Here is a 15,570-nt window from a genome sequence, read left to right as displayed (position 1 = left end):
GCGCACGAGGGGAACAACAAAGGAGGTGGTCAAGGAGGGGTGATGTAGTAGTTGGGGTTGTGGAAGGATCTTTTGGTAGTGTTCGGCTGTTCAAGAGGTTACTTTGTAAGATGCTCCGTCCCGATCTAGAGTAAGCTAATCACACGTCAAGACTTTCTTGATCTATTGCCTGGTGCTCCATCTCTTGTAAATAAAACAAGGAGGGCTATACGAGTCTATGGGAGATTTATTCAATATCAAGCCCACAACCAGGCTGAGGTGGAGTCAAGAGAGCTGGCCACGCGACTTGTATAAATCTCCGGGCCTCCGCCCAGCGGCCCTGAACTTTTGTTTGTTTTACAACGCAAGTGGCATACTCAGTTAGAATAGACGCTTGGATTATGTCCAGGGCAATCCATATCATACAGGATGATCATGGTGTGTCGGGATAGAGACGCGGCACATCTTTCAGAGATAGCACAGATCCAGAATTCCTAATATCCGATGAACTGCAGGATTGACCATCAGTAAAAGAAGAACTAGGCCTGCTTTTTTCTCTTGAAAATGAAAAATGAGAAAAAAAAAACACTCCGAGATTAAGTATGCACACACACACACACACAGAGAGAGAGAGAGAGAGAGAGAGAGAGAGAACGGCAATGTGTACACTGCCTCAAATGTATGTCAGATAATACCTCTAATCAACAGCTGCAATCCTTCCCGCTTAGGCCAAGACATGAATTTCTTTTTTTCGGTGAGCTGCCTTGCATGTGATGGAAAGAGGGCAAAGAGCCTCGTTTCAACCAAGGGAGTAAGTAAGCAAGGTAAGTAACGGTGGTAAAGAAGAAAAAAAAAAAACACGCACAACGGAAGAATGGGGCCAAAAAATTACGACGAGACTCCCTAGCAGCAACAGAAGCAGCTTAACACGGCGACACTACAAGTGAACCAACGAGCCAATGGTGGGAGTGGTGGAGAGGGGCTGGTAGGCTTGAACAGGATCAAGGTCAAGGACTTCCCCAACAGAAAAGGCCGTTCATCTTCTCTTTTCCCGGGAAAGGAACCAAACAGATATCCATGACATTTTTTGTTATTTTTCCAATGTTTGTGCTCTGCTCAGATGTGGTGGAGGATTATGTGGAAATCAGAACGAGGGCAAAAGAACACACACACACACACACACACACACACGAAACCCATCCCCATCCATAACCATGTCTATGGGCTTGTGGACACAGGCACAAGGACACTGCATACGTTACCAGGAACTACAAGATTGGGCTCCTACAGCCTGCCTCGCCTGGCATCTTCAGTGCCCTCTAATCACCCCTTTTCTTTATGGAGCAACCTGGGCCAAGCGTCTTGTTTCTCCTCGCATCAGGTTCAGCCTCGAGGGAAAAAACAAACTACTCTAGACTAGTCATCAAATCTCTGTGCATAATGCCATCACTTTGCGGGGATAATCATGTTGACGTCCCAAAACTAAATAAAAAAAAAGAGAGAGAGAGAGAGAGCTCACACTCGCCACTTGCAAGGTTCCAGAGTGGGTGTATTGCCATGGCGCTTGTCGTAGTGTCTCGTAATAAAAACAGTTGGTTGGTTGATTGGTTGTTTCTTGTCCTTCAATGAGAGTATGGGAAATTCTGCTGCCTAGAATATCCGAATATGCCCCCGCCACATGCATGTAAGCTAATACGCCAAGCAGGTTCCCAAAACAAATCACTGAGGGAGGGTTAGGGTAGAGGCTCGAGTGAGCGCCCTGGGGCGACTACAGTAGTCTAGACTAGCAGTAGATAGTTCTAGTCCAGGGGGTGAAGGGGGATCAGGCAAGCCACAGCCACCACCCGAGCACAACAATGGGAAATAACACGCCCGACAAGGCAAGTGAAAGAAGGTATCGTCATTGCTGCAATATGTTCCGTAGCTTTGTTTCTGGAAATGATTTTCAGCTCAAGCCACACCAAGATTACGCCAACCAATCCCGGCAACCATGAATCGTCTGACGGAACAGTGAATGGAAACATCGAAAAAAACAGAACATAACCCTACAAAGTCCATTAACCATCCCGCTTTGCTTTCCCGATCCGGCGCTATAAAAATTTACACTCTCCTGACACTCCTATGTCCTTAAAAGCGCTCATGCTGCAAACAAAAACACAATAAAAAAAACTAAAACGATAACAGCTTATTTGAATGGACTAGATGGGTATATACCGAGCTTCCGAATACATGGCCTAAAAGCCAACCAGACGCCCCTCGATGTGGGTATGATGGTGATAATGGACTGTATATAAAAAAGAAAAAGAAAAGGATATTACCAAGCAGTAATGTAATGGTCCGATGCAGCTTTTGTGGATTCCGGAAAAGCCGCGAATGAGAAAACGAGGGGCTCTAGCTGTCCAGGCGTGCTTCCCATCATAGGTCCCTCGATAAGCTGTAATTCCAGCCGAGCCCTGACAACGGACAGGAGAGATTATTCCAAGTCATGTAAAGATTCAATGAGCAAACCATCGTGGTTCGTGTCTGATGTCCTCGAGATTCTTGATAGAATAAAGCGGAAGACCGCTTACGCCAAGCGATCAAATCATGATTGGGGAGCAGTAGTCAGCGCACTGAGGGTCATCGTCACCGCTGTGTCCGATAATCTTCAAGGAGCCGGGCCGAGTAGAATAGAAGCGCCACGTTGAATAGGATATCCTACTCCTCACAAATTGACGTCATCTCCATGCCGCCGCCGCCGTATCCGCTGCCACCCTCTAGAAGAGGCTGGCTCTGCGGCGGCATAGAGCCTTGGGAAGTGCTGATGGTAGGGGTCACGCCAGCGCCTGATCCTGCATCCGCGGCGTCCGAGGCTGACGCGCCCATGGCTTGGTACGAAGACGGAGAGTTGTTCGCCACGTTTGCATCCGAGGAGAATTCTCGCTGGAGCGGCGATTGATGTGATGGAGAATTCGACTTCCTACTGTTCGAGTCATCCTTGGTTCCACCTCCTCTAGATGACGTCCGAGGTGATACACGGCCAACCTGCGTCAGGGGCACACCGTTAGTTATATGATCCGATCCATCCGACCCGGGGGCCTGAAAGGACCACATAAACGACAACTTAGGCGCCTTTAGGGATCCATTGATACTTACTTGTTTGGCCCATCTAAGTCCGCAGCTGTTACATAAATCACGTTGTCCACTCGGCCCCCTGCGCCACTCTGGTGTGCTCCGAGTGTGGCAGTTGGCGCAGTCACGCACCAACCCGGCGCTTCTCCGTCGTTTCCGCTTCTTCTTGTTGGAGAGCAGCTGACCCAACTCCTCGGCCAAAAGTCGGTTGTCCTTCTCCATCTGTCGCAGTTCGTACTGCCAGCTTGTGCAGCGTGTCGGCCCCAGCTCAACAAAGATATTGTCGTCAGGCTTGGGGTAGTTGAGGGGCAGTCCCGTAGCCGCCTGATCGCTGATTGTGGTAGGATTCTCTTGACCCTTGCTCGATGCAGCGGATGTTCTGTCCTTGGAAACAGTACTCGAGAGGGCATCTGTGGACACCGACCTGTCTGTCGGTGGTCCATTTCCTTCAGCAGCCACATTCGACTCGGAACTGACCGTATTATGCTGGGCTTTTCTGCCGCTAGCCGCCGAGGCACTCGACCTCGACGATGCCTTGACCAATTTCGTCTGTGCCAGGATGAAGGTAGGCTTTTGGCCTACAGGTGTGTCACCAGGGTATAGAGTCGTGCTCGCCTGCAAGACCTGGCCTCTGCGATTCTGTACCTCATGTTTGCACGTCACAATCTTGCCCTTGCGGGCCTTCTCGATTGTGCGCCCGAACTCTGCCCTCGACTCTTTCCTCATGAGATCCTGTATGCTTGTACCCACGAGATCCTGAGGTTGCAAGTCGAGCAGAGACCGTACATGAGATGATACAAACAGGAACATGCCAGAGACGGACAGCTTAGTCCACAGTTCGCTGTCACCAATGCCGCCATTCGCCTCTACGTCCTTCTTGCTCAGGTGATATACCGGTCGCTTGCGTCCAACCAGAATGATAAACTTCCGGCCTTTGCCGGGCTCAACGCATAGGGTGCCGTGGCTCTCGAACCATGTGTATCCTGTCTTTTTTCGAGAGATACGATAGACCGTGTTGACGATCGGATTCGTTGGTGTCGCATCCTTGAGCTCCCTCATAACAGGTATCAGATCTGACGGATGACATATTGACATGAGTCCCGTGCCCTGCGTGTTGGGTCCCACGAGCTCAGCTGCATCGTAACCAAGTACCTTCTTGCACGATGGTGACAGGTAAAGGAACGTTCCCTTGAGAGACAAGACGTGTACGACATCGTCCGAATTTTCGAGAAGCATCTTGTCCCAGGATTGGCGGTGCCAGTCGGAGGCCAGGCCTTGGGGCTTGGCCTGCCGCAGCAGCCCCGAGACGTCGTCAGCCGAGAGTGTTTGACTGCTGTCTTGCTCCAGCGCCATCGTCGGGTCGGCCCCCAGAGGCGGACCAGTCCATATATACTGGCCCATGTCCATATGCCTATAGTTGATCTGCATCTGCCCGCCAAACTCTTGCTGAGCAATAGCATCTGGGCACTCTACAACGTCGATCTGGAAACCTATATAATAACGAAGCTCCTGCTCCTCCCATGGGATGGGAATCATGGTGAGCAGGTTGAGGAATGGCTTGCCACCTTTGCGGTAGTTGATCAGACTCTGCTGAATCTCCTTGCGTTCGGCAATGGCCTTTTTGAGGCTGAAGACAGCGTCATCCGCGACAAACTCCCTCTTTACCCCTGCTTCCACCTGCCCATCTGGAGCTTGCAGAAAACGGCAGTTCTTGCCAATGATTTCGTGCTCGCTGTAACCTGTTAGGTTCTGGAAGTTGCTCGAGACATAAATAATAGGACAGTCCGGTAAGTTGATGTCAGAAACCACAAAGGCGCATGACATGTCGACGGCCCCGAGGTTGATTTGAGGATTTTTTCTTGTTGCAACCATGTACAACGCCCGAACCATGTCGAATCCTGTCTTTGAATATATGCTCTTGGATTTTGCGACCCCACCAGATGGTGTCGTCGACGGCCCTATACTCGTCGGCGGAGTCGAAAGTGCTGTGGCGTCTCTGTTTGAAGACAGATCGGAAGCTCCGTGCGGCCCAGCGGGCACCTGTGGTGGGGTTTTCATCGACATGGGCGCCGCTGGGCCTTGCATGTTCATAGCTGCTTGCACATGGGCTCCATCCGGGGCCGGCCCAGTGTTTGAGTTAAAATTCTGGCCGGAGTTGAGCATCTCCGAGTCGTCGTCCTGCGTGTTCATCATTCTTCTCGTGTCATTGGTGGTCGGAAGGGTTTCTGGCAGCATGTTCATGCCAAATCCATCAGATCCCATATTATCCATTGAAACAGCGTTATTCATGTACTGATCCCCGAGTTGCCCTGATGCGAACATCGGCCCCATACTTGTCGGGCTCGTTGTCACGGGGTTCATATTCAAGGATGAGAAGGCGACCATGTTCCCGAGCATTTCGGGCGACAGGGTTGAGAAGTCGTTCGAGTCAGACATGCCCATCATACCCATGTTGGCATTTCCTTGGTCATATTGACCGGTAGCGGAGTTTGTCAATCCCATATTGCCCATGGCTGAGTTCCCCATGGCATTGAAGCCATTTCCCATTGGGTTGTCTTGTAAGGAGTTCATATTTCCAAAATGGTAGTTAAACGCATCATTGTTGTTGCCGAATTCCAACATCGAGAGCCGCCGCCCATCAGATTCTAAAGCCTGTGGAGAATACGGATGAGTAATGCTTCTTCGCCTTTGAAGTTCGTGGGTATTTTCACGAATGATATCATCTAAAGAGTCCCCATCCAACATCGGGGAGTCGGTTATGGCAGACATCGGGTCATCTTGTCCCATCGGCGGCCTGCCCCCAATGACTGCTGTTTGTTGTTGTCCGGCGTTATGATACTGTTGTCGCTGCTGTTGCTGCTGTTGCCGCTGTTGCTGTTGATGGTGCCGTTGCTGTCGCTGTTGGCGCTGCTGCTGGTGGGTGGCGAGTTGTTGCCGCTGCAGCTGCTCAGCAGTGAGCTGCGTACCGTAATAATTGTTATTCATGTCGCAATTATGGCTTAGCCGAAGATCTCCACGAATGGCTCAGAGCCCAGTGACTGGTCGACTCCCCCAGGTTTTGGGAGCGGCATGTACCACCGCTATGTGATGAGGCCCCAGGGATCGGTCTTTTCTCCAAGAGGCGTAGGTGCTGGAGTAGGCTCAGACGAGAACCCTGACTCTGTAAGAATATCTCATCCGATGAAGTGGGCACCCGGCGGCGGGCTCGCTTGCCCGTAGGTCGTGCATCCAAAGACTCCTGCCGACACGAGCTCTTCCAAACCGGGCTCGGTAGGTAATAATAATGTGTGTATGGCGGTATTTGTCACTTGGCACGGAGTGACCGGGTTAGAGGGAGGGTCGGATTCGCGGCAGGGATCAATGTCGCACCGAGTTGCAAAGTCGCAATATGAGTCTGGAAAGTAGAATATGGGACACAGAAGTCAAAACCGACTCCTTCTATCGCCGGGTATGTTGCGAGTGGGCTTGCTTGCTGAGGTGGCAAAGCGTCGAGGTTGATGTGTTGATGGATGGAATACCTTGGATGGGGATGGCTTGCTTACCTATTAAGAGTAAAGCGCACTCTTTCCCTTGAACCCCCCGCCGGGCGGTGAACCTGCGCAGTTTGCGATCGCCGATGACAAACAATTCCGTGTTCGGCGGGCTTCGATTGAAATCGCAATTTCGTGGGTCCCGATAGGGAAAAAATTCTTCGGGTCGAGTCGACAGTGAAATAGAAGTTGTTGCGTCACACTGGGTTGCATAGAATGCGGCGCTGTCGGTTGTTGGTAAGGTCGGCGCAGAGCCGTCAGTGAGTGTCCTAAAGGGCGCAAGAAACGGACACTTTTACTGTATGTTCGGTCGGTCGATCAGGGCGGAGGTACGGCGGTGCTGTGCAGAGAGAAGCGGCAATGAATAAAAAAAAATATAAAAAAAAACCCCCCCAAACGGCCATGTATTCATTCCTGACAGTGTGGCGCTGGGTTTGGCAAATAAGGCTCCCGACTTGAGAAATAATGTCGGCCAGAATTTTTATCGTAAAACTAGCTAAGGAGCAATTCGTGTCAGCGTCGATCGGAAGAAAAGAAATGTTCGAATGCCGAAGTCATAGTCATGGATTTCAATTTCAATTTGGTGCTTTTAGCTTTAACCCCTTCCTTGCCTCTATCAATGCTAAATTGCGGTAGGTGGTAGGTATGGTAATTAGGTCGGTAGCTAAGGTAAAGTAGTTTACTCCTCCTGCGCTACAAGGCGGCATGCCACATTGAACTGAACACAGGAATGCTTGGAACTTGGGAAGCAACAGGGACCCCACCCTGAGCTTGGGTTTCACCCCACCTGGACGTGCCCGTACTTCCCCAAATTGGGGCCCAATCAGATCCAAGTGCATTGGGCAGTGCTGTACCTCGTCCACAGGAATCGACCACCCAGGCACATGTGCCAAATGCAGGGCGAGACCACAGTGTACTTCTCGGCCGACAGAATGTCCCAGCCTGGGGCAGAGTGGGTAAGATGGCCAAGACAGCTGCAACGAACCTAGATTACTGCATAGCCGATGTTGGCATCCGCCGCCAGCATAATCCCTGCTTCTTAAGCCAGTACAGGACGTTCGACATGTTTTACAGCATTTGTTAAAAGGCAATTTTTTCGTTGATGCAGCGAATTGAGAACCTCTCATTCATTATTCATTTTCCCTTGACAATCAAAAATCGCGATGCGAGCCCATATTGCGTGTGACCTTGGGAGCAGCGCCACGCTGGAGCCCGTTCTAACTGCCACAAGCTTCAACTCCCTTTATGCCCTGGGGCCTGAAATTAACATGAGGATATCCTGGGCCGATAAAACGGCATCTTTCAAATAAACCGTAAACTCCTGTGTTTCTCTCTACATACTGTGTCCCTCCGCATTTTATTCATACTCGTCGACAAATGAAGCTGCTGAGCTGACCCAAGCTCCATTTGCAATCATGCCCTCTTTGGCAAACAGCTCACGGCCCCTCCCTCGACTCGGAGAGTCTTTTGGTATCCCGAGTATCGATATACTCCCGAGTACCCAACCCATGTCCTTGCGTTGGGAACACGGCTTGATATAACCGAAACAAGCCAATGGCTTATAGCAACAAGCAAGATACTCAACTCTTGTACGTCAACAGGCAATAGCGGCCATGCTTGATCTAAAGCGGTGCCCAACCAAACCTAGTTGTTGAAGTAACGAAGTATGGTTTGCTGGGCCTCGGGCGCAAATTGTTGCAAAAGCTGCGTGGGATCCATGTTGCTGGCAGTGATAAGCTGCTTGACCGCAGCAACCACCCTGATGGCTGTTTGGCCGGTAAGCGTATCAGACTCGAGCCCTTGGGCGGTGTATATGAAAACCTTGTCCGGTTGGCTGATTACAGCGGGATGTTGCCTGTGTTGCGAGATTAGCCAGGTTAATAACATTTAAAACGAAAACATTGGGCTCTTATATGAGTCTAGGGCGCCCAGAAATGTGCTCACTTGTCAATCAGTTCAGCAAGATATGCGTAAACATATGGTGCTGCCTCCTCGTCGTTCGTGACTGGAAGTGTGCCAAGCCACTGGGCGATAATACCGTCCGCATTTTGAACTGTTGATGAGTTGAAATGGAGAATCTTGGCTATCGCAGCACACGCATTCTCGGTCGCGTAAACATTCTCTTCACTTCGCGGCTCAGGAACCTGCGCGGCCTGGAACAGATACTCCAGGGCGCCCCCAAGGAACTGCGCCCAAGCTGCACCACCCTTCTGGGCTGCAACGCCGATACCATAGGCTGCTGCTTGCCTGATGGCCGCATTTTGATCCCGGCAACCGTCCAGCAGGGGTTGGCTGATATAATTGGCGTAGTGGATGCTGTCAGCTCCACAATATTCAAGGACATCATCCATAATGCAGAGGCCCCATTGTCGTTGCGTAGTTTCCGAGGATTTAAGGAAGGATTCATATGTAGGCATGAGGCGTTCCCAGTGCCTGAGGAAAGAAGATCCATGGTACTTGAACACAACATGGAATGCCTTGTTCATGTCGGATAGAAGCGTCTGATCGTCCTCAATGGCCATCAAGATGTCCTCAGCCAGGTCCTCCGCATCCTCCGCCGTAACACCCTCTTTGTCTTCTGCACGTTGATTAACGCGATCTCTGTAATCTTCCAATGTCGATTGGACAGAGTCAATGAACTTGGTCATTTGCTCGTCCTTCATGCACTGAGTACCGACAACTTCTACAGATTCGTAGAAACACTGGTACATCTCGGCAAGGGTGTCGATGGCCGGCTCAGCCGAGAGAACCTCCAGGAGCTTGTCTACAATACCGGCCCAGAGGCCAGCAAGCTCGTTGGAGGTGGGGCCATAGGCCTTCTTGTACGAGCCAAGTAGTTGAGGGACCAGTTTAGCTGAGATGAAACGCACCGGATCGTGGAAGAAGAAAGCCAGTCCAGGAATGGCAACCTTCTCCATGATTTCAGGAACGTATGGCGCAAAGCCAGCCTCCAGAACCTGAGCATATACAACAAGTAACTCAATGGCCATATGCTTGTCGTCCATGGTGCTTGTGCGGATTCCGATCATCTTGCCTTTGACGGGCACCAGCTCCCAACCATCCTCTTGAGATATTTGTTCGACCTGGTCCTCATCGTCAAGAAGTTGAATATCCGCCTTGGCTGTTGCAAGCTCCAACAGGGGCGGCATAACGTTGTGAAGGAATGGCAGGAAGTCTTGGCCAAGAACACGGCACATGCGGCCCCAACAGTGCATAAGGTATTGTGCTTGAGGGTCATCCGCGTCTGTGATGTTGGACTGCACTGTAGCGAGCAGCTGGACCAGAGTTAGCGCATCGTTTCCGAGCCTCTCACGGCCAACCGCCAGTGCTATCAGAGTTGCGCACTCCATGGCCTTGGCACGCAACAGTCGGAATTCCTTCTCTCCCTCACGGTTGAGAACGCCGACCAAAAGGGGCATCAAAGTATCGTAATACTTGGAGAAAGCCTGCTCCGCAGCATCTGCAATCGTCGCAATTGTTGACAAGGCCTGCTCCTGTACGTAGCGCTTCTCGTTCTGCAGAAGTTGGAAAAGATGCGAGAGAAGGTCGTCCAGATAAGGCTCCAAGATACTCTTCTCTGCCTCTTCACAGAAGTTGACGAGGGCAGCAGCGGCGTGGGACTTGACGCGCGGCTCGGGAGAGATGAGCACCGGAATGATGGCCTTCATGACTACCTCATGGTGTTCCTTCTGCATGGTCGGCGCAAAATCCGTGCTCATCTGGCCGAGGGCGTTGCACCCAGCCCACCTGACGCGAGGGTGTGCGTCCTTGAGAGCTGGCACGACGAGCTCCAAAACCTGGTTGAGCTCACCAATCATAAGGTCGCGGCAACCCTCTGATATGGCTGAGATAGCCATGAGGGCAGCATGGCGGTCTCTCCAAACAGGTGAAGACATCATGCGAGGCAGCCAGTTAAAGGTCGGGGCGAGGATGGTTTGACCTCCCAGCTTGTTGGCTAACCTATCCATGCATTGCTCGCCTGCCACATGGTTGAGGTCGGATTCATCCTGGTCGAGCTAAAAAGGAGAAATTCGTCAGATTCATAAAGAGCCTTTGGCGCAGTGAAGGGCTTATACGTACCTCCTCTGATGCGAGCCACTCTGCAGCATCATCGTCATCCTCACCCAAGTCGGTCATCAGACTCAGACACTGTGTGATCATATCATTCGTATAATTGGGGTCCCTCTTGCACATGGACGGGGCGTAATCAGCGAAAGTCGCCATAAGTTCCAAGGCATTCTGGCGGCAGATGTCGTCGAGCTCCTTGTCTTGGATGACCGAAATGCTGAATTGAACTAAGTGGTTGAATTGTTGGCGAAACATCTTGGGTGAGATCTCAGCCAAATCAATGAGGGCTGTCAAAGCCTTGCTGAGATCGTCGGATTCTTTTGATTCTTTAATAGGCGGCAAAATATTCAATACCTCAGGAAGAAGACCAAAATATTTGGTCTGGTTCTTCTTCGTCATTCCCCTAAAGAAAGCAGCAAAAGCTTCCATTGCTGCCAGTCGAACCTAAAGAGGGGGAGGGTCAGATATCGCAGTAAAACTATAGGAAACGCTTGGTATGAGGAGACGTACAGCGACGGCGTCGTCTTTGAATGCTGTGGAAAAGGCCTGGGCTACGCTTTCCTCATGCTGCTTCTCAATGATGCCAGGCGTTGTTGCGAAAACTCTAAATGCAATCTCTCTCTTTCCAGCATCGGGTGCCATGCTGAGCTGGAAGAGCGCCGCCAAAAGGTCTGGCCATGAAACGCCTGTAGTTGCAGGGGACAGATCAGTACGCAGCCAGACATAGAGTGGCTTCGATGCACGCACCATTATCGCTGCATTGCCGGGCAAGCTCTGCAACAGCATCACTGATTTTGTTGCGCACGCCGCGGTTGGACTCTGAGGCCAACGTTTGAAGGAGTTTCTGTCGGATTACTTCGGCCTGGTCCTTGGCGAGCGAGATGTAGGTGTCTACGCTTTCGCCCTTGTCGTTTTTACGCGTTTTACCCGCAATCCTCCGAAAGATCACAGCGGATGAAGACCGGATCTGCCCAGCCATTTGTCAAAAAATGCTGCATCTATGTTGCCCACGTCGGGTATGGCATGCGCCGCGCCAATGCCAGCGGTCTAGGCCACTTACAGTAGTGGTATTGGCTTGTGCACCTATCAACTCGACAAGACCCATCAGCAGCACCTCGGGTCTTGTCACAGTCCAGTTGTTCTGGAGGTGGTCCTCCGCCTGCGATCGCACGGCATTGTCGGGGGACTGCAGAGCCTCCAGAAGTTGGCCAAGTTCAGCCGTGACCTCGGCGGGGAGGAGCGACATGATGCGCCGCAGATCGTCCGTTCGAGTAGTCTGTTCGGCACCGATATAAAAGAAATATGTGTACGCAATCGAGCGGAGTTGCCTGATGTAGAGGCTCAAGGTCAGCCCTGGGAAGTTTGAAGTGGTAAATTTTTGTGGTGACTTTTGTTATGCCGACGACCGAAGAGCAGCTAGGCAGTAGCGTAAAGCCAGAGTAGTCTACGCGTTCAAGCTGAGAACAAAGAAGCAAGAAACGCAGTAAATAGGAAGGATAAAAGGTAGTGTGAATGGACAGCGAGGAATTGTATGCCGTAGAATTGTTCGACTCACCGATGAGTGTGTTATGCCAGCAAAGGGCGCGTCGCTTGCATGCTCGCCGTAATTTGATTGTTTTCGTCAAAGAGACAGCGGGGTTCTCGAGGGGTTGTGGAGGAACATTTGGGCGCCCATAAAAAAAAAAAAAAAAATAGTATCCCACTCTGTCCTGCAAAAACGGGTGGATCCACAACCGCACACCAAAAAATCATAACTTTGACAGGGGGCATGGAGGGAGGGGATTGACTCAGGTGGATTTAAGGGTTTTCTCTCCTTGTGCTCAAAGTCCAAAAACAAGGCCAAAAGATGTCGATTAAGGGATGAACTTAGAAGGGATAAAGAAATAATTGAGAATCAGAATTGCATATCATTTGCCGTGTGTATTGGTTTTTCATCTCTCTTTGAATTATATGCTGGTTTTTTCTGCATGTCTATCTTTGGTAACCAACAAACCAAGGGATTTTGCAGAGTGTTTTGCTTATGCTAAGCAGCTCTATCTACTGCTAGTCTTTCTGGCCTGTTAAATGCTGGATCATAGCTATATCCATATCATCAATCACCAAAACTGCCTGAGATACCCTTTGCTATCCACCTTCCGTAAGCTGTGCGTTGACACCGCAATTTATACCTGCGTGTTCATAGGCCTACTGTACTTGTATTCATAAACAACTGCGGGGCACTCCGACAGGGGGCGCGGATGTAAACCGTCGTTGCGGCGGGCGATGAGCAACGATGACAGCTGCGCGTATCCACATCTCTGGTGAACAGCGGGGTAGAGTCGGGTTGGGATAGCTCCGAGCTGGCCGGCATCTTGATCTGAAGCGCAGACCACCTTGGACATTTTCACATCACCACGCAGTTACATCGTACGGTAACGATACTTTCTTTTGCATTGCATCGTTGAGGGGGGTCATCCTTAACATTACGACGAAACGAGCAATTCTACTTTCTAGATCTGTACCTAGCATTGCGAGCAAGCCAAATAATACAGATTCGGATTCGCGCGACACAGCGGGAGTAATCAATCTTAGTCGATTAAACGTAAACTTCGCCCACACCTCCACGTCATTTGACCAACATCAGTCGCCCAACGACCTCTCCACCGAGAATCTCTTGTCATGGACAAGCCCGACAACTCTGCCGCTCCTGTGGGTGCGTCAAGCCCAATCCCAATTCCGATCGATCAGCAACAGCGCTCGAACTCGCATCAGGGTAGCATTGGCAATGGTTCTGGCTCGCACAGAACCCCGAGCCACATCCCCACGCATCGCCAGAGCTTTGCTGAGAACCTGAGAAACCCGCCTCCTTCGCCCCGGGCACAGAGACACCTGTCTCTCTCACAATCTGCCATACAGGAACTTCTTCTCAAGAACCCCTCCTCCAAACAGCCTAATCCCCAATTCGCGAATCGGGACTGGCGTGATGTGGCCGTGGGGGAGCTTGTTACGCAGGATGACGTCAAGTGGGCAGATTTGGATACAAGCGTCGAGGAGGCTACGATGGTTCGTAAACTATGCAATAAAAGCTGAACGCACCCAAGAGGGGTTTCAAACAAGCACAGACAGCTGATAGTGATTCTCTTTGCAGTTGCTTCTGAGGAGCTCCCCAGCAAATGTGGTCCTCGTCCGGGAGAAGAGTACAGACAAGACGCCTGTGTCCACCTTTGACTACAATGACCTGAATGCGTACATCCTCGTCGTTGTTGGCCTGGCGCATCCTGAGGATGAAGAACAAGTCGCCATATACGACGAAATAGCCAGGAAGGCTCGGGAAAGGGTGCCCATTCCGCTACGTGAGATTCAGCCTATCTGTCGCAAAGAAGTTCTCGTCACGTTCCCTGCGGATGAACCCCTAGCCAGGGCGGTCGAGGTGCTGGGAAGCGGCATCCATCGAGTCTTCGTCACCGCCACTAATGGAGATGTCATTGGAGTCCTCAGTCAACTGAAGGTTTTGGGATTTTTCTGGGAAGAGGGTGTTTCGTTCCCTGAAATCGACAGGTTATATCCGGTACCGTTGCGCGATCTTAAGCTGGGAACTCATCAGATCATTGCCATCAAGTGAGTAAACAAACCCACCGGAGCTTGCCGTTGTTTGATATGATACCTTCAAGTGCTGACTTTAGTTTTCCCCATAGTGCCGACAGGCCTTTGGCTGAGGCCCTGACGTTGATGAGCAACGAAGGGCTTACATCCGTCGCTGTTGTTGACAACGGCATGAACGTAGTGGGCAACATCAGCACTGCCGATGTGCGACTTCTGACTTCGGCCGCCAGTATGCCCTTGCTGGAGTCAACCTGCATGCATTTCATCAGCGTCATCCTCACCGAGAGGGGTGTGGAAAGGGGCCAAGACTCGTTCCCCGTCTTCTATGTGAACCCGTACTCTACTCTCGCCCACACCGTCGCAAAACTCACGGCTACCCAAAGCCATCGAATGTGGGTTGTCGAGAGCCCGTCGCCATCTCCAAGCGTCCCTGGCACACCACTATTACAACCAGTGTCGTCTGCCTCGTCGGGTCAGGTTGCGGCAACGACGCCGGCCACGCAAGCAAATACATATACTGCTTCTGGAACACCTGCGCTGTCCACGGCAACTTCGACCGGCTCTACGGTAGTGATGCCCTCGGCTGTCCCGACTACCCCACTCCCACCACCCGTAAGCTCGTCGGTGCCGGCCGCAGCGCTACCTGGTGCTCACCTTTCCGGACGACTTACTGGCGTTATCTCCTTGACCGACATTCTGAACATGTTTGCAAAGTCATCGGGACTCCATCCCTCAGACCCGGGCGAGCAGCGTGCCCGTCGAAGACGCAGCTCGAGCGCGAGTATGCGCCCGAGTATGGAAGCGTCTAGACCAAGCGCCGAGTTTATTAGGAGATTAGGTTGAGAGCCGGGGTATTCATGCTTGCGGCCCGATCATACAAACATCTCTGCAAATGGGCCAAGATGCTAGATAAAATAATAAGGCTTGACCGTTTTGCGAATTTACCAGCTGTCTCGTCAGGCATTCTACTTTTTTACTTTTTTTTTTTTTTTTCCATTTCCCCTTCCAACAGTATGAGATTTTGTCACGGTTTCAGAACGGGATTGTTTCTCTGCAAGGCATCAAAATCTGACTTATCCTCAGCAATACTGTGAAGATCAAATGGTTTGTATTACACCCCGGACCAAAGCCGGGAATCAGTGGCATATGCACCGAGGAAGAGATATAAGCGAGAAATAGGCTCTGCCAAATTTGGCAGTATAGGCCGTCAAAACACCAAAAAAAGAACCAAAAAATGAGAGCAACCAAATGTAACCAAAACAACCAAGTCCTCCAAATGCTCCATCCGATCCAGCGTGTG

The 15,570-nt window shown here is 51.1% G+C and overlaps 3 protein-coding genes across 3 annotated transcripts; 1 reads left to right on the top strand and 2 right to left on the bottom strand.

The window, feature by feature from the left end:
- Nucleotides 1–2,676: 2,676 nt before the first annotated feature.
- On the bottom strand, nucleotides 2,677–6,075 carry PpBr36_06675 (uncharacterized protein; the record flags this gene model as incomplete). The annotated part of the gene is made up of 2 exons (XM_029893818.1): nucleotides 2,677–3,003; nucleotides 3,115–6,075. The coding sequence occupies 2 exons, from the start codon at nucleotides 6,073–6,075 to the stop codon at nucleotides 2,677–2,679; spliced, it is 3,288 nt and encodes a 1,095-aa protein (XP_029745992.1).
- Nucleotides 6,076–8,264: 2,189 nt separating this feature from the next.
- On the bottom strand, nucleotides 8,265–12,039 carry PpBr36_06674 (uncharacterized protein; the record flags this gene model as incomplete). The annotated part of the gene is made up of 6 exons (XM_029893817.1): nucleotides 11,749–12,039; nucleotides 11,436–11,655; nucleotides 11,199–11,374; nucleotides 10,701–11,132; nucleotides 8,565–10,636; nucleotides 8,265–8,475 (listed from the first exon to the last, which is right to left on the bottom strand). Exons 1-6 carry the CDS (start codon nucleotides 11,932–11,934, stop codon nucleotides 8,265–8,267), a joined length of 3,297 nt encoding a protein of 1,098 aa, XP_029745993.1. The 5' UTR covers nucleotides 11,935–12,039.
- A 1,307-nt stretch (nucleotides 12,040–13,346) lies between these two features.
- Nucleotides 13,347–15,113, top strand: PpBr36_06673 (uncharacterized protein; the record flags this gene model as incomplete). The annotated part of the gene is made up of 3 exons (XM_029893816.1): nucleotides 13,347–13,730; nucleotides 13,816–14,285; nucleotides 14,363–15,113. 3 exons carry the CDS (start codon nucleotides 13,347–13,349, stop codon nucleotides 15,111–15,113), a joined length of 1,605 nt encoding a protein of 534 aa, XP_029745987.1.
- Nucleotides 15,114–15,570: the final 457 nt, after the last annotated feature.

Source organism: Pyricularia pennisetigena, assembly GCF_004337985.1.
Source record: "Pyricularia pennisetigena strain Br36 chromosome 4 map unlocalized Pyricularia_pennisetigena_Br36_Scf_6, whole genome shotgun sequence".
In the NCBI taxonomy this organism is placed as follows: domain Eukaryota; kingdom Fungi; phylum Ascomycota; class Sordariomycetes; order Magnaporthales; family Pyriculariaceae; genus Pyricularia; species Pyricularia pennisetigena.
The sequence above is the reverse complement of the archived record's forward strand: the minus strand, read 5'-3'. Positions and strand labels throughout refer to the sequence as shown.